At 34.9% G+C, this 19138-nt stretch overlaps 1 protein-coding gene across 2 annotated transcripts in view; it reads left to right on the top strand.

Annotated features, from left to right (window-relative positions):
- Nucleotides 1-19138, top strand: part of CNTRL (centriolin) — a 97301-nt gene that overhangs the window by 33071 nt on the left and 45092 nt on the right. For both annotated transcript variants that reach the window (XM_074211687.1, XM_074211688.1), the window contains 10 exons: nucleotides 2464-2617; nucleotides 4973-5193; nucleotides 7102-7278; nucleotides 8024-8158; nucleotides 11352-11497; nucleotides 12153-12360; nucleotides 13379-13558; nucleotides 14530-14709; nucleotides 17217-17333; nucleotides 18155-18299. In XM_074211687.1, the coding sequence (XP_074067788.1) occupies nucleotides 2464-2617; nucleotides 4973-5193; nucleotides 7102-7278; nucleotides 8024-8158; nucleotides 11352-11497; nucleotides 12153-12360; nucleotides 13379-13558; nucleotides 14530-14709; nucleotides 17217-17333; nucleotides 18155-18299 (1663 nt within the window). The remainder of the gene's footprint in view (nucleotides 1-2463; nucleotides 2618-4972; nucleotides 5194-7101; nucleotides 7279-8023; nucleotides 8159-11351; nucleotides 11498-12152; nucleotides 12361-13378; nucleotides 13559-14529; nucleotides 14710-17216; nucleotides 17334-18154; nucleotides 18300-19138) is intronic.

Genomic DNA, 19138 nt, shown 5'->3' with positions numbered 1-19138 from the left:
TGGCAATTTATTTTTCTTCACTTTTGATCTTATGGGGTAGATATCCACAGCCAAGGGAATATAGCATGAACTTAAGAGCAGATTTTTCTCTGGGGATCTTGTAGCCATATGAACCATTGCATAAAGAAGTCCCATGTGCTCCCCAATACCCAAAGTGGCAATTTGCTGGAAGAGAAAGAATACTAGACTTAAAATCTGGAGAACTTGACTTCTTTGTTCCTCTGTCGTGGTCATGTTTGCAATTAATTTTACTTTTCTGGGATCCAGGTCTCTCATATCCAAAATAGAAATAAAAATCTTTGTGCATCATTCAACACTGATTCTTAGAAGAAAGTACTTTGTAAACTGAAAAGTACTGTAGAAATATGTCACCTATTTATTATAATTGTGGTTTATATACCAAAATAAGTTGGTAAATTTAAAAGATTCTCTTAGCTGAAATGTAGTGTTGAAATTATGAAATCTTTTAAAGTGTTTTTTATATATACAAAATGACAAGAATGAATCCTAATATCAAAAGAGCAATCATTCCTCAGGTTTTCTTTTCCCTAATCTCCTCCTTCAAAAAATCACAGCCAGGGTGGCTAGGTGGTACAGAGGTTAGAGCACTGGCCCTGGCGTCAGGAATACCTGAGTTCAGATCCCGTCTCAGATACTTAAAATTACCTAGCTGTGTGGCCTTGGGCAAGCCATTTAACCCCATTGCCTAGCAAAAACTTAACAAAAAATCACAGCCAATGTTGTTATTTCTTTTTTTAAAATAAAAGAAAGATTTTATTTTGTTTTACAATTTCCCCCCTAATCTTTCTTATGTCTCCCCACCCCCCAACGGAAGGCAGTCTGTTAATCTTTACATTGTTTCCATGGTATACATTGATCTAAGCTGAATGTGATGAGAGAAAAATCATTTCCTTAAGGAAGAAAAATAAAGTATAAGAGATAGCAAAATTACATAATGAGATAACAAGTTTTTTTTTTTTTAAATTAAAGATTATAGTCTTTGGTCTTTGTTCAAACTCCATAATTCTTTCACTGGATACAGATGGCATTCTCCATCGCAGATACCCCCAAATTGTGCCTGATTGTTGCACTGATGGAATGAACAAGTCCATTAAGGTTGATCATCACCCCCATGTTGCTGTTAGGGTGTACAGTGATCTTCTGGTTCTGCTTATCTCACTCAGCATCAGTTCATGCAAATCCTTCCAGGCTTCCCTGAATTCCCATCCCTCCTGGTTTCTAATAGAATAAGCGTGTTCCATCACATACATATACCACAGTTTGTTAAGCTATTCCCCAATTAAAAGACATACACTTAATTTCCAACTCTTTGCCACCACAAACAGGGCTGCTATGAATATTTTTGTACAAGTGATGTTTTTAACCCTTTTGCATCATCTCTTCAGGGTATAGACCCAGTAGTGATATTGCTGGATCAAAGAGTATGCACATTTTTGTGGCCCTTTGGATTTAATTCCAAATTGCTCTCCAGAAAGGTTAGATGAGTTCACAGCTCCACCAACAATGTATTAGTATCCCATATTTCCCACATCCCCCTTCCAACATTGATCATTATCCTTTCTGGTCATGTTGGCCAGTCTGAGAGGTTTGAGGTAGTACCTCAGAGATGTTTTAATTTGCATTTCTCTAATTAATGATTTAGAGCAATTTTTCATACGACTATAGCTTTAATTTCCTCATCTGCAAATTGCCTTTGCATATCCTTTGACCATTTGTCAATTGGGGAATGGCTTGTTTTTTTTTAAAAAAAATTGAATCAATTCTCTGTATATTTTAGAAATGAGTCCTTTGTCAGAAATACTAGTTGTAAAAATTTTTTCCCAATTTACTACATTTCTTTTGATCTTGGTTACAGTGGTTTTGTCTGTGCAAAAGCTTTTTAATTTAATGTAATCAAAATTGTCTAGTTTGTTTTTAATGATGTTCTCTAACTCTTCCTTGGTCATAAACTGCTTTCCTTTCCATAGATCTGACAGGAAAACTATTCCCTGATTTCCTAATTTGCATATAATATTGTTTTTTTTAATGTCTAAATCCTGTATTCATTTGGATCTTATCTTGGTATAGGGTGTGAGGTATTGGTCTAATCTAAATTTCTATCATACTAACTTCCAATTTTCGCAACAGTTTTTATTGAAGAAAGTTTTTATTCCAATAGCTGGACTCCTTGGATTTATCAAACAACAGATTACAATGTTGTTATTTCTAATAACTTATTTATATGGGATTTCATTGATTCTTTTTTTTTGCAAGGCAAACAGGGTTAAGTGGCTTGCCCAAGGCCACACAGCTAGGTAATTAGTAAGTGTCTGAGACCAGATTTGAACCCAGGTACTCCTGACTCCAGGGCCAGTGCTTTATCCACTGCACCACCCAGCCACCCCTCATTGATTCTTAAGATAGAAGAATTTTCAATGCATTTTTAATCTGTGAAATTCCTAGATCCATGTGGAGGCTCAGAAGAAAAAGAAAGAACAGCAACTTGACATTATGAACAAACAGTATCAGCAGCTTGAATGTCGATTAGATGAGATACTTTCCCGGATTGCTAAGGAAACTGATGATATTAAGGACCTGGAGCAACAACTAACTGAAGGTAAAGATTTTATTATTAATCATAGCCATTTCCCTGAATCAGTATCAATAAAGATATTATATTATGTTCTAGAAACTGCATTAGTTTCAGTAAGAATATCATGTTCTAGAATTGCAACTAATCCAACTAAGCTTTGTTCTATTATTGTATATTCTTATATCTTTAAGTCCTTTAAATGAGATAATATTTGTAAAGCATTTAGCATAATGATGGGCATGTTGAAGCCTTATTCCCTTCCCTTCTGTGACCCCATACTGACTTACTCTAAATGAAAAAAAGCATCTCTGGCATACTACAAAGAACACTGAATTTAAAGTCTGATGACTTCTAAGACCTAGCTTTACTACTAACTTACTCTAGGACATTGGGAAAATCAACCCTTCTTTTCTGGACTTCAGTTTTCTCATCTATAAAATGAGAATCATAATAATGCTTACATTAACTGCTTCCAAAGAAGGTATTATTAAGGAATAAAATGAGATTGCTTACATATATTAATTACTTTATAGCCTGAGTACTGCATTAATTTCAGCTATTGTGATAAGTTATCATTATTGATTGTTGTAATAATTATGTTACATGTTTATATCATCATCATCATCATTATTATTATTATTATTTATACTATATTTCAATGAATCGGCAATCAATATTGGCATGCCTTCTAGCACTACAGAGAACTGACTATATTTTCTCTCTTTGTGAATCTCTTAGCCATGTAGTCCCATAAATTCTTCACTGAATCCAGTGAAAAGCTGTTCATTGATTAGCCTTTGTTTTTGATAAATGACATATTCATCTTCTTTCTGGTTATACACCTCTTTGATATTTCTTTACCCTTCATGCTTCATTGGTAATATAAAAATACACAGAACTATAGCCTCTTCATATCCTTTCATATACCTCCACATTACCCTTTGGGTGATCCATAATTTAGATTTTTCAGAAATTGTTTAGTTTTATGACATATAATATCAACAGAAAAATATTGATATTAAAAAGTTATTTTGTTTCAGATAAAAGCTTGAGGGTGGGGCAGTTAGGTAGCACAGTGGATAGAGCACACGCCCTAGAGTCAGGAGAATCTGAGTTCAAATTTGGCCTCAGACATTTAATAATTACCTAGCTGTGTGACTTTGGGAAAGTCACTTAACCCCATTGTGTTGCCAAAAAACAAAACAAAACATGAGAGTGATTAAAAGCATTGTACAGCAGCCAATTCTCTTGCTTGTCAACTCTGGGCCCAGTTCATCATCCAGCTACAGTGTCTGTTCAAAACAAGTATGCCAACAGACCACTTCTATGAGCAGTCCATCCAACTATATATATAGCAGGATCTAAACATTAAGCATCCTTCATCCTTTTGGTTTTTTCCCCTCCATGTTTAGTCAGGCCAATTACTTTTGAATGAGTATAATTATTGTTTAGGAAGTTTGCTGGCTTGATGCATTTAGCACAACATCATCTGTAAACAGGAGCTTCTGAAAGTCTTCACCATTTATAGAGATTCCATTTGAATTCTGTATTAGAAATCTTTCATGCTCTTCATAGTAGGTTCTTAACAAATGCTTCTTCATTCATTCCATTTGTGATACTAGTAATAATATATCCCTGTTTATGCTTCATTTAGTATTAATAATCAGAGGGTTGTTGAACAGTGTTATTTCTTGTTACATCTTCCAGTGAATCTCTACGATTGTAACATATTCATGGAAGACCACTTTGTTGGAAAGGAAGCTTTAAGACTGCATTTTGTTCTAGCAGATAAAATGCTTTTTAATAATCAACAAACAGGGGCGGCTAGGTGGCGTAGTGGATAAAGCACTGGCCCTGAAGTCAGGAGTACCTGGGTTCAAATCTGGTCTCAGACACTTAGTAATTGCCTAGCTGTGTGGCCTTGGGCAAGCCACTTAACCCCATTTACCTTGCAAAAACCTAAAAAAAAAAATCAACAAACAACACAGTGGGACCTTGTATTCTCTGTAGCTTTGATTATTTGATTGTAAAGTAGTTGTAATGTTGTTTCTAAAGCCTTCTTGTTCCTTTCTTATTCTTTTATCCAATTTTCCTTCAATATATGTTTATGTTAGAGATAGGCATTATGAGTTAACAGTTAATTGATACTGCTATTTGCTGAGTGCCTTTTTTTCAGGAGCAAGAACATTAATGATTTTTTCTCTTCCTGTATGTAATGATAATAGAAATTTTTAAAATGTCATTTGTAATTTGAATAATTACATTATTAATAATCAAGAACCATAATTCATTGTAATATTAAGCAATGATAATGCTTATATATTAAAGGCATTTTTTTTCATAAACTCCTAATATTTATATCTCTTTCCTTTTGTTCAGGTCAGATAGCAGCCAATGAAGCCTTGAAGAAGGATTTAGAAAGCATCATCAGTGGCTTACAAGATTACCTTGAAAATGTTAAAGGACAGGTAACAAAGGCTCGGGACGAATGCCAAATGCTACAGAATGATAAAGAAATTTTATTGCAAAAAGTGGCTAAACTTGAAGAAGAAAAAATTGAACTGGAAGTTGCTGCTGTGGATGCAGAAAATATAAGAAAAGTATGATTTTTCACATATGCCTCTTTCTCTTTTCTTAAATTTAAAAGACTTAACTGTAGTATCTAGTTTGACTAACAGAAAAAGTTTTAAAGAGGAAGAAAATAATTTTAAAATAATAATCTGGAATTTTTTAATTTAAATCATGAGATTTCATCTTCTTCCCTAATTAAATAAAGATTCTATTTAAAGGGCTTTCTCAATTGCTCACCTGTGTGGTAAAGTTTTAAAGGTGACTCTAATATATATCTAACATGTATGATAATAATAGAATATTATGTGTTCTAAGGATCCCTTCCACCTCTAGTATTATACAGTTCTGTATCAAATCTATTTGGATGCCATTATGAACATCACTCTGCCCAACTTGATTCTCATTTCTCCCCAAACTCAAATTAGAATCTGAGATTCATTTGTTTAGATATAATTTTTGCTATAATTTATCATTCTTTATCATAAGTCTTGTATCCATAACACTGTGACTAAATCCCTTGAGAAACCAGCTTAATAATCCAAACCTGAATTGTCAGAACAGAAGTCAATGAAAGAATAAATTTAAATGACTACAAACTATATTTTGTATAGCTTATATTTATGTTGCTGTCAGTATTTATTAAAATCACTCTTTCTGGCCTTTGATCCATATATGGACTAGATTAGAATTGATTTCAACCAGTTTTTTTGTTGTTGTTTTAAAGAACAAGTTATTTTGCTAATATGAGCCACAAATTTGTTTGTATGTGTTAGTACAGTATTAATATTTATAGGCGTTAGAATTTTCAGGAGCTGACATTGTGATATAGTAGCCAGCAAATCCATATAATTAATCTTATATTATATCAATAGAAACCTAATATCCAGGAAGAGGAAGATAATAGTTTTATTGTATTCTTTGATAGATCACATCTGATATATTGAGTCAGATTTCTCATGCCCTATCTTAGAATATGGACAGAGAGGTTGAACATTTGGAGGACTTAAAACCAGTTCATAAAAAGGTCTTTTGAAAGAAATTAGGATGTTTAGTCTAGAGAGAAAAAAAAGAGTTAGGGACCTGAATTTTATCTTCAAATATCAAAAAGAGCTACCATATAGAAGATGGAATAGACATGTATGTGGTTCCAGAGAAGGATAGTGATCCTAGGGAAGCAGATTTTGGTTCAGTATAAGGTAAAATTTCATTTCAATCGGAAGTTTCCAAATTTGGAATAGACTGCTTTGTCACAGAATGACTTCTTTCATCACTAGTGACATTTCAACTAGAAAGTGAATGATCACTTGTTAAAGATTTCATAGATTGAGTACATATTTCAAATATCACAAGAACCTAGACAACCTCTAAAGGCTTTTTCAGCTTTGAGATTCTCAGGTATATACATTAAAATGTTAACATGTTGCTGACTTTAGAAAATAGCTGTAGGGGTGGCTAGGTGGCACAGTGGATAGAGCACTGGCCCTGGAGTCAGGAGGACCTTCCTGAGTTCAGATCTGGCCTCAGACACTTAATAATTACCTAGCTGTGTGGCCTCCAGCTACTTAACCCCATTTGCCTTGCAAAAAAAAAACCCTAAAAAAAAAAAAGAAAAAATAGTTTGTAGACTTAACTTATAGCAGATGCATATTATTGTGAGTCTTCTAGGTGATGGCAGTGAGCAGAGTGATGAACTTGGAGTCAAGAAGAACTAAGTTCAAATTTTGCCTCAGATACTTACTGTGTGACTCTGGGCAGGTCACGAAACTCTGTCAGCTTGACTTTCCTCCTCTAAAGAAATGAGAATAATGATAGCACACATCTCCCAAGTTGCTTGTGAGAATCAAATGAGATAATATTTGTAGTGCTTTATAAACCATAAAGCTATTGTTATAGCTGTTATAAGGCTCTTATTATTAATAAAATGTTTGTACTTTCAGGAACTTGGTGAAATGGAATTATTACTTCAAAAACATCAGGAAGCAAACTTGTCTCTCCAACAGACCCAAAGAGATTTTAGTGCTTATGAAGCGGAACTTGAGGCTCAACTCAGAGCCAAGGAAGCTGAAAGTAACCAGCACAAAGAGGAACTAGAGAGGCTCAAACAACTCAAACAGGTGAGGGGCGGAGTAAAGGCAGAATAAACCACTCATATCCTCAAGGATGCAACCTCTTTCATTGTACCTGAAGAGATGGTGTGCAGAACTATGAAGGCAGGTGGAGCTGTAGAGAGAGAGAACACCAGATTCAGATTCAGAAGATTTGTATTTGAATCTGATTTATCATACTTTTTTCCATGTCTGGAGAAGCCTCTAAATTGCAGTTTCCTGATAGGTAAAATTAGTTTAATAATTCTAGTGCTTCCCTTGTGTGAGGATCTACTAAAATAACCATATAGCTTGCTAGCTATTTCTTAAACTGTATTATTTTAAGGTTCTTTGAGAATTTTTTGCTTTGCCAATGGAAAGTTTCCAGAAGAGCTTTTAAAAATGCTATACAAGGGGCGTGGCTAGGTGGTGCAGTGGATAAAGCACTGGCCCTGGAGTCAGGAGTACCTGGGTTCAAATCCCGTCTCAGACACTTAATCTACCTGTGTGTCCCTGGGCAAGTCATTTAACCCCATTTGCCTTGCAAAAACCTAAAAAAAAAATGCTATACAAAGAACTTTAAATTAAATTTTATCTTTTTTTTTTCATTGAACAAAAATCAATCCTTGCTTTCCCTACTATTGGGGTGAAAAATCATTCTGAATTATTATAATAACAGTGAATTTTAGTGCTTTTGCTTATCTTTTTGTATTTTACATTAGTTTGCAAGAACTACTTCAATATCCAAATTAATGTGACTTTTCTCTGGAGACAGTTAGAACACTTAACCCTACAAGCCGAGCTTGAAAATGAACGACAGGCCCTGGAAGATGCTCTCAGCAAGGCCAAGTTCTCAGAAAAGAAGGAACAGGAAAACAGTGAACTGTGTTCAAAAGTGAAACAGTTGGAGGTAATATTTTTAATCATATTAAGAAGTGAAGGGAGGGTGTGGATATATATATATATATACACACACAACACACACACACACACACATATAGTAGCAAAAAGGTACTTTGCAAATTATATTGTATTAGCCATATAACCTTGGGTAAGTCTCTTAACATTCTTAGACCTCAGTTGCCATCTACAAAATGAGATAAATGATATTTGTTTTAGGGACTTCACAGGCGTATAGGTCAAATGATCAGATACCTATCAGGTACTTTATAATAATATTAAATAATAAATTTAAGGTATTATTGTTAATATTATTATTATTATTGATCAATCAGTCAACAAGTATCTATTAAGTAATAACTATATTCTAGGCACTGGAGATACCAAGGTATAAAAAGGAATGACCCTTACTCTCCTCTAAAATAAGGAGGAATAGGAGGATAGGAAGCCAGTAACTAGGGTGATCAAAAAAAGGCTTCGTGTGTAAGGTAAGACAAACAGAATTTTGAAAAAAAAAAAGGGTTCTGAGAGTAGAAATGAGAAGGGAGTGCATTCTAGGCATGGGAACATCTTATACAAAGGCACAATGATGAGAGCTAAAGTGTTGCATGCAAGAGTCAGCATGGAAATTTGTCTTAAATGTAGTGTTTGAAGGGGAATAATGCATAATAAGGGCTGCAGGGGTAGTTTGGAACCAGATTGTTTAAGTCTTTAAAGATCAAACAGAAGAGTTTATTTTTGACCTTAGGAAGCTATGCTTTTACAGCTATATGAAGGATATATTGGAAAAGGGAGAGATTTGAGGCAGAGAGACCAATGAGGAGGACTTTGCAATTTTCCAAGCAAGAAGTGATCATAGATCTCAAAAATATCTCATAGTTTGCATTAGTTTAAAAGGACCTGATTTGAGATAGTCATATCAAAAATATATATTTTACAGATTCTCGAGAAACTTATTAAGTACCTTTAAAGAAGTAGAAGATGCCCAGGGAAAATATTCTGTCTTCATTTCCTCAAGTGACAGTCATTTTAAGATTAGAAGGAATATACTGTATATTGTGGTTGTTTTAGATCTTTCTTATAGTAATTATGGTGTATTCTCTTTTGAACTTTATCAGTAGAAGGCAACAATGAAACAAATTGATGGTTGTAGTAATATAATAATGATGCAAGTTGGTGTTAATAGTATTTTGAATTTCTGTAAGGCTTCAAACCTCTTTCCTCATAACTATAAATATTAACTTCATTTGTTTATGTTTACTATGGTTATTCATATATAGCCTATATCAGATTTTTCTCTGCCAGGGGTGGGGGGAGGGAAAAGAGAAAGGGAGAAAAATGTAGAACTGAAGCCTTGCCAAAAAAGTAATTGATGAAGACTACCATTGCATGTAATTGAAAAAAAAATAAAATATTTTTAAAAAATATTAGGTGGTCCTCCCCCTCAGACCTCACATAATATTGAGTTCTAAACTCCTAAATTACATTTATAATTTAATATTGTATATTATAGTTATCTATAATGGTGTCTTATCCTCATTCTAGGCTGTAAGCTTCATGAGGTAGAGTATATCTTATCTAAACTTTGCTTCTCCTCCACAGACCTGTCCCACTATTTAATAAATGTTCTGTTGACTGAATGAGATTCTGTGATTCTGTAACTGAATGAAATGACATAGAGTTAAATGTAGAATTTAATTTTAGCTATTTTTAGTTTTAGTTTAACCTTTGGAGCAAACATATCAACCACTCTTTTTGCTTTTGTGACGAAGTTATATGAATCCATAGTTGTGTAAATTTAAGCCTCTTTCCTAATCCTTCAGAGTCTTGCTCTGAGCCTATTTTATTTATTTTATGGGACCACTGGAAAGGTTAAATGAACTTTACTGAAGTCTTTTTGCTTTTTTGGTAACTGAAACATCAGGGATAGTTCCAGAATGTATACATTTTATAGAGAAGGTAATACAAAAAGAATTAAATATAGTGCCGGAAGTCCTGTCTCAGCTCTACCACTTGTTAATAACTGTTTGATCTTAAAGATGAGTCACTTTGTTTCCCTCAGTCTTAGCTAAACAAGAATAATAAAACTGTATGATTTATGTTACAGAATTCTTCTAAGATACTTTGTATGTTATGTAGTGGTTTATAAATGAGGTGAGTTTTTGACTGCTATTGGATTTTCCATATACTAATTATTCAATCCTTGGAAATGGAACCAGGGCAAATAAAAGAACCTGGCATTATTAGTTTTTTTTTAATTACATGCATCATTTTCAACACATTATTGGCTTTCTTACTGCCTCACTTTGAGGATCTCTCAATTAATTGGTGTGTGTATTCATTCTATTAAAGCAGATCAGAACTCTTCCATACCTTAGACTAGGGGCTCTTTAGTTGAGCTCTATGAATCTGTGACAATTTCCATTCAGTATGTAGTTGCAAATTTCCTTTGTGATCATACATTTTTTTCATTTGCATAATATTATGAAAAGGGGTCCTTGATCATATTATTCTGAAAAGAACAGGCTTCATCTAATCTTCAAAGTGGGCCATGATAGAAAACCTTCTTGAGTTCATAATAGTCAAAATAAATCATCTGGCTGCCAGCCTTCTAACATAAGCGTAACTGTACCTAGCTAGGCTAATCTTTAAGTGATGACAGAATCCATTTCTGTACTATTTTAAGTTTGGTAGGTAGGACCCACGAGAGCTTCAGCTTCTCTGGCTTGCATTTTAAAAATGCATTATAAGACATTAGAAGAGAATCTGATGGGCAGCTAGGTGGTGCAGTGGATAGAGCACCAGCCCTGGAGTCAGGAGTTCAAATGCAGCCTCAGACGCTTAATAATTACCTAGCTGTGTGGTCTTGGGCAAGCCACTTAACCCCATTTGCCTTGCAAAAAAAAAGATGTAGGGAGCATTGTTTTTTTGTTTCATATAAACTATGAAATAACTAGAGCTTGAATATGCAATCCAATGCAACTTCATCATACAGAGATGGATATTGGTATAAATATTTTAGAATCTCTAAATAGACAAGTTTTAGCTTTTAATTGGTGCATGGACCTAGGTACTGTGGAAAAGATTGTTTTCAAATTAAAAATAAACCAAAGGGAAACATAAAAAATTGTCATGTGATAAGAAACACAAACTTCAGTTCTTTTGTTTGAAGAATGTGAAACCTTTTCCCTTATTTTTTTCAGAATGACAATTGTCACTTAAAACAACAACTTAAAGATTTTCAAAATGAACTTGATCATATGATTGATGGCTTGCTTCATCCAGAAGAGGTAGCAGCTCGTGTGGAGGAATTAAAGCAAAAGTTGGAAACAGGAGTTGGAGAAATCAGGTAAGTTGCATCTCAATAAATAACTGACCTACAACAGGATGCTGAATTATTAAAGCTGGAAAAATAGAGACATTAGATTAGTAGTATAAGGATGAAGAGTTTTAATAGAACTTTTTATAAGGCCTGTATTTTTAATGACAAGAAAATTCAACTCTGTCATTTATGTATTTTTATTTTAGAAGTTTCATGTTCATCGTAAATAATAACTCATTTCTAGAGGATGATGTTTCCTCGATAGAAATATGGAAATTAGAAACATGGATAGTTTTAAATACAGCGAATTTGAGATACCTAAATGCAAAAGTTGCAAATCTCAATTACTGTGTTATTGGAGCTAATTGTAAAAGTTTGTTAAATCCATTTGAATAATAGAATATTATTACTGAAAACTAATGACAAATGACTTGCTCTAAGTTACACAGTGAATTAATGACAAAGTACTGTTCTTTCTACTATGCTACAGTGAAGAAAACCTAATGTCATGTCTTACAAATAATTCAAATTCAATAACTATTGATTGTTAGAACAAATACCTTATTCAGTTGTACCAAGCTCCATAGTTTTGTATTAGAGTATAGCATCTCCTTTTTCACATGACTGCATTGATAAGCTGACATTTTCTGTTTACGTTGCACATGACTTTTTTCTCTCTCAGGTGCCTCAGTCCTTCAGATGTTCTAGGGAAAAGCCTTGCTGATTTACAGAAGCAATTCAGTGAAATCCTCATACGTGCCCAGCAGGATAAAGAGGCAGCACTAGGTAGAGAGCGAAAACTGCAAGAACAAATGACATTTCAAAAGGAGAAATTGGTAGAGGAACAAGAGGAATATAGGAATGCGTGTGAAAAGGCAGCAGAAGCAAAAGTAAGAAAGAAACTCAAAAACTAAATGATAGTGATCCAGATGCAGGAGAAGAGTAGACTTTTTCACTCAACAACTTGCAATGTTCCCCTTCTGAAAGAAACAGTGTCTTTGTTACAAACATAAAACTAGCTGGATATAGTTGAAACTCAATGGAATAATAGATTTTGAAAAATAGATATTCAATAACCTGGTTTTTATTCCTCATTCTGCTCCTAGTCATAAAATTGTGGACAGGTGCCTTCCCCTCTCTGGACCTGAGTTTTCTCCCCTGCAAAATGAAGGAGTTAAATTATATCATGTCTGAGGCCCTTTGTAACTCTTAATAGTCTATGTCTTATGTCTATGTCTTATGTTCTAACATTACGTTCTAACATTCTATTTGCTAAAATCCCTTTTGGTGCTGATGTTTTATTTTCTGACAATTATCTCTTCTTTGAGTTGTAGTTTCCTTCTAGTTCTAAGTTCTGTTATTTACTATATTCTATGATCCTTTCCAATTCAAAAGAAAGAAAAGAAAAAACTTCCTTTTCTTTTTTCATATTGTTTTCTCTTTGGGATCCAGAGAAGTGTGTTCTTAACTTTCTTATTTTATGTATCAAGTCTCCCAAGTGTAAGAGTACAAGGATATAATCCTTTTCTTGATGACGTACTGATGACATAATGAAATAATACTAGAAAGTTTTCAAAATTAAACCATCGGTTATCTTCTTGCACAATTTTTTTGCATAAAATTTCAGTTTTACCTTTTGATAATGGAAGTGTAACTTCCTTAAAAGCTTGTTTAACAGGGCAGGTATTTAGCACAGTGGATAGAGCACCGGCACTGGATTCAGGAGGGTCTGAGTTTAAATCCAGCCTCAGACACTTAATAATTACATAGCTATGTGACCTCTGGCAAGTCCCTTAACCCTACTACCTTGCAAAAACAAAAAACAAAACAAGACCAACAAAACCCTTGTTTAACAATATTCTTTAGTAACTTTGGTGATTGTAGTTGAAAAACTTGCTTTATTTGCAGATTCAGTCTGATAAAAGGCAGCATGAGGCCAAAATTCTACAAATGGAGAATGAAATTCATTATTTGCAAGAAAATCTAAAGAGTATGGAAGAAATTCAAGGCCTCACAGATCTCCAACTTCAGGAAGCTGATGAGGAGAAGGAGAGGATTCTTACACAACTAGAAGATTTAGAGAGTAAGGTAAGGGAGAAGAAAACAGTACCAATCTTTAAAAATATTTTCTAACTTCTAGTTCTTATACCTGAGAGGGAGGCATTATGATAAAAAGAAAAAAAAGAGCTTTGAACCTAAATGCAGAATCTTTTGTCTTTACTACTTTTATGTGACTATTAGGATTGAACATAATGCTGATAGCTTCCATTTCTGGTTTTACTATATATCTTACATAGCGCTATCTGGGCATCTGTTTATGCAAGTCATTTAACTTCTTTTATCTGGGCCTTTGTTAATAACATCTCTGTCATCACTCATACTATTTCCATTTTAGGATTGTTGTAAGAAAAATGCTTTGGAAGACATAGAGTTCTTATGGAAATGTTAATAACTGTTGTTGAGGGGCAACTAGGTGGCACAGTGCCTAGAGCACCGGCCCTGGAGTCAGGAGTACCTGAGTTCAAATCCGGCCTCAGACACTTAATAATTACCTAGCTCGTGTGGCCTTGGGCAAGCCACTTAACCCATTGCCTAGAAAAAACTGAAAAAACAAAACAAAACAAAAAACAAAAATAACTGTTGTTGATAAAAGTCACACATCCCCAGAATAGTGATGTAAAAACTGATGATTACCAATTTGATTCCAGATCTCTCATATATAGGTGTAGCATAATTTTCAGTGTAGGAGAAATTAACAATCTAAACATTTAGGGTTATAAGACTTTAGAGGTCATATTAGTACTTCATTGCAAAAATTGAAGAAACTGTGACCCAGAGATCTGAATGTCATACCACATTACAGATAGTGTGTAGCAGAACATAGGAGAATCCCAGTCAATACCCTCTGACCTCAGATCTAGTGATCTGACTCTGTATTTTGCACAACTTCTTTTTGTGTGATAGGGTGTCTTTCTTTCCTTCTTATAAATTTCATTCTATGAAGTGATTCACCACTTTTAGTTTTATGTTTTGTATTTTGTTTTGTTTTTTCCCTTTAGAAAAAGCTAGAAGAGGCCAGGTCCCAGAAACAGTTCCTTGGTTTAGATAGAGAACTGAAGGAGCTAAAGAAGGCTGTGGCTGCTTCAGATAAACAAGCAGCTGCAGAACTCTGCATTGCCAAGGACCAGCTGAAGTCTCTCCATGGAACCGTCCTCAGGATTAACCAAGATCGTGCCGAGGTGATTCTGATATAGATCAATATCTTTGAGGTATTTTTAAAGAGGCTAACATCATTTGGATTTGTAAGAACTTGTATAGCTTACCTAATTTATAGAATTTTCTTAGATTATCAATTAAATTATTGTCAATAGATTCTTAGCTGAAGGTAGCAACTTTTTCCCCCTTGATTACATTCTGTAGCCAGCATAAAAAGTATAGACTAATTGATAAAGGCAACAATTCACTATTTTTCCTACAAAAATACTACGAACATCTACCACATATGTCTACTACTCTATGATAGACATTGTAGAGGACACTGAAATATAAATAAAACACAGTCTTCACTCATGTCTGTTCAACTCAATGATCATTTAACCCCTACTATGTACCAGCTTAGATGCTCAATAAGATATGATCCCTGCCCTCAATTTAATTCAACAAATAATTAAGCACTTGCTGTTTAGTTTACTTCTACAATGACTCTTCTCTCCAGTTACACAGCTGCCTCTAGGTTCAGGTGGATATCTACCTCTCTCCTCCACTCTATGGCAGTAGCCTCCTCATTTTCTCTTTCCTTCTGATTTCTGCCCTCTCTAACGCACTTTGCACATACATCTATCAAATTAGTTTTCCTAAATAATGACCATCTCGTTTTTTTACTCAGAAAATTTTAGTGGTTTCCTGTTGCCTCTAAAATAAAAGTACAGAATTCTCAGCCTGATAATTAAAGCCCTTCACAATCCTGCCTGACCTGTTTCTCTAATTTTACTTCATATTCTTCTCCTTTATATACTTCCTGGTCTAGTCAAACTGATATACTAGCATTTTCATACACAACATTCCAGCATTTCTCAATGATCTTATCTTCAGATTCCTCTCCTCAAAGACTCCTGCTGCACAGGACCTTTCCTAACCTACCTGTCCCCAGCAGTTGTTAAGACCTCTCTGTACATGTTGTGTCCCCTTCAGTTAAAATGAAGGCTCTTCAGGACAGGAAATGCTCAGTTGTCTTTGTGACCCAAGTGCACTGTACACGGTGGAAATTTAGTAAAGGTTTGTTGAATGCCATACTGTTAACTACGTCTCTCAATTAAATGTAATAAAGATTTGCTAAGTATCTGCTGTTGTCTTAACCTGGTAAATTATTCATGTCCCACACCTTTGGCCCTGTATTAAGAGTATTGCAGGAGACACCAAGAAGAACCAGTCTATGTCTCTGTTTCTATTCTAGTGGCAGGGGTTGGGAGACACATATGCAACACTTGATGCTCCATTTTGTATTATTGTCATTTGTTGTATAGTGTATGAAGGGAAGGGTACAAAACACTGTATAAGTTCTGAGGAAGAAAATATCAATTTTGGTTAGTAGGCTATCAAAAGAGGTATTCCTGGAGGAGAAGACATTTAAGTAGAAAGGATGGTAGATTTGGAATATAGGACATTTTGACTCTTTCACTTACTGTCTTGATGACCATGCATGATCCTCAATTTTCTTAATCTATAAAACAAAATGCTTTCACTACCCACCCCACTGAATTGTTATGAAGAAAATATTTTGTAAACCCTAGAATACTATAATAATGCTAATGACTGTTGTAATTGGTGTTGTTTTTATTATTATTTTTGAAGAATGGTAAGATTTCAACAAGTAGAGCTAGAGGAGGGAATAACAAAAACAAGGAGGGAAGAGTACAGTAGGGCATACCTGGGAAAAATTGAGTAGTACAGTTTGAGTGGAGCCTAGAATATATGGAGAAGAGAAATGTGAGATATACTCTTCAAAATTTGTAAACTCTTGTTATTGGAGAGTGAAGACTAATGTTTCAAGTCAAAAAGATATTTTATTAAACTTTGTAAGGCAAAGTCCCAGGTATAGAGTATACAAAGATGAAAGGTGGGATGGCTAGGTGACACAGTGGATAGAGCACCGGCCCTGCAGTCAGGAGTACCTGGGTTCAAATCCGGCCTTAGACACTAATTACCTAGCTGTGTGGCCTTGGGCAAGCCACTTAACCCTATTTGCCTTACAAAAGCCTAAAAAAAAAAAGCCACAAAGGTGAAAGGTGATAACAATGCCTGGTCCTAAAGGGAGAGGTGATCCAGTATAGTGTAGACAGAGATGATTCAAGGTAGAATGTGAAGTGACAGAGAAAAGGCCCCTTTGAGCTGGGGGAGCCATGCAATGGCACCTGAGTGAGTCCTTAGAGAAAGGCAGTTATAGGTCAATGGGAAATGGTGGAACATGTACATAAGTGGGATGAGATAATTTCCAAGGCCCTGTCTAGCTCTTATTCTTTGAAAGACTCCTTTGTTATGTGCTAAATGATCTATTATAGACCAAACACATTGTAAGAGAGAGCAAGGGCATACAAGGCAAATGAAATCTGGAAACATGCAGGGCCTTTTGATATGAGAAACCACACAAATGCAGGCTTGTGGAGGATGAATCTGTGAAGTTCGGTAGGTTTGAAGAAGGGAAAGAAGAGTTTGTACTTATGTTTTTGAACCATCCCTATCTCTTTAGAGGCTCCAGGAAGCTGAGCACTTCAGCAGGCAGGCAGCCCAGGCAGCCCGGGACCTCACCCGAGCCGAGGCAGAGATTGAGCTGCTGCAGAACCTTCTGAGTCAGAAAGAAAAGCAAGTAAGTGCATCTCACTTGTTTGTTCATTCATTTATTCAACAGCTATTCTGTGCAGTATTTATTAAGTATCTCTAATATACAAGGTACTGTCTGGCACTGGGGGATAGAAGAATATTGATTAAATATGATTCCTGCCCTCAGAGACTCAGTTGAGAATAGGATAAAGGACATAAACATCAATATGTGCCAAATAGAATATAATAATAGTATAAGAAAGGTACAAAGCTTTATTTGATGTTTTAAGGAAGGAGTGGTTTGAAATGGGAAGGAGGACTCAGGGAAACCTTCCTGAAGGGGGTAGTTTTGTGCTGGGCTTTGAAAAATGGGTAAGAGAGTTCATTGAATAAAGATGGGGAGGAGAAGTAGCTTCTCAGGTTAAGGAAAAAATATAAACAGTGACATCGAAATGGGAAAGTATGTGCATATTGCAGCTTTTTCTTGGCAGGGTTTTATTAATATGCTCTATGAAGTCCTAAAACTAAATTATTATGATAGATAACTCAAAGGGATTTTGTTATGCAACTTCATATAAAGCAGGATGAACATGACTACAAATGGCTGTCTGCTCTAAAAATGGTAGCTCTCGTTTCTGTAGGGTTTTAAGGTTTACAAAGTGCTCTTTATTGATGGTCCAGAGAACCTAGACTCAGGAGGTAAAGTGATTTATCCCTGTTCATATAAACAGGAAGTCTTAGACTGGTCTGGCATTCTCTCTGCTATATCATGCTATATACTGAATATTTCTAAAATGAGGATGCTTGGTAAAGGTGAGTACTTGAAAAGAAATTTAATTGGAACTTTTGTTACTTTTATCTCAACAGTTTCAAATTGAAATGGAGAAAGTAGATACAGGTGCCTTTGGATCAAATTCCCAAATGCTAGAAATTGATCAATTGAATGATATAATGAAGAGACAAAGAGCAGAAATTGAAAGGCTGTGGAGTTTACTTGATCATACTGGAGCTGGTAAGGTATTTTTGTTTGGTTTCTCTTCACTTTTTACATATAAGGGATTTATTCTGTTATTCCTTTTCATATAAATCTTCCTTTTCTAAAATTAAATTGTTCTACAACTTTTACCTTTCTTCAGAAAATTCTTTCATTGGTTATCAAACATAAATTTAATTAATATCATCCTTAGATGTAGGGCTTCTGCTAAAGACCTTTTCTGATTCCTCCTATAAGCATGAAGTTGACCCTGAGTTTCTTAAACTACCTGGTGATGGATTATGGGTCTGTCATCTAAGGCTTAGATTCTAAGAGCTGCCCTAGTGAAAGAGAAAGAGGTTTATCACCAGGGTTTAGCCACCAAAGAAAAGATTAATTTATTAAGCTATAGCAATACACAGTCAACTGAGTTATGAAGGGGTTGTGATCTCTTTTGGTGGGAAGGGAATGCTCATATTGATTACATTACAGATCATTAAAGTTTAGCCATAAAAATTGTTTTATTGTTGTTTAGTAGTTTTCAGTTGTGTCAGACTCTGTGACTCCTTTTGGAGTTTTCTTGGCAAAGATGCTAGAGTGATTTGCCATTTTCTTCTCTGCTCAAAATTTTATAAATGAGGAAACTAAGGCAAAGAGGGTTAAAAGACCCACCCAGGGTCACATAGCTAGTAAGTGTCTGAGGCTGGTTTTGAACTCGTCTTCCTGACTTCAAACCTGACATTCTACTATGCTACCTAGATGCACCCAATTATAAAGATATTGAATAGTAATACAATACTGAGAAAGTTCAGTAAAATGATAACACATTTGTCTTGACAAAGCTGTCTTCCACAAGACCTAAATGTCACCAGTTATAA

Source organism: Macrotis lagotis, chromosome 1, assembly GCF_037893015.1.
Source record: "Macrotis lagotis isolate mMagLag1 chromosome 1, bilby.v1.9.chrom.fasta, whole genome shotgun sequence".
NCBI lineage: Eukaryota > Metazoa > Chordata > Mammalia > Peramelemorphia > Peramelidae > Macrotis > Macrotis lagotis.
The sequence above is the reverse complement of the archived record's forward strand: the minus strand, read 5'-3'. Positions and strand labels throughout refer to the sequence as shown.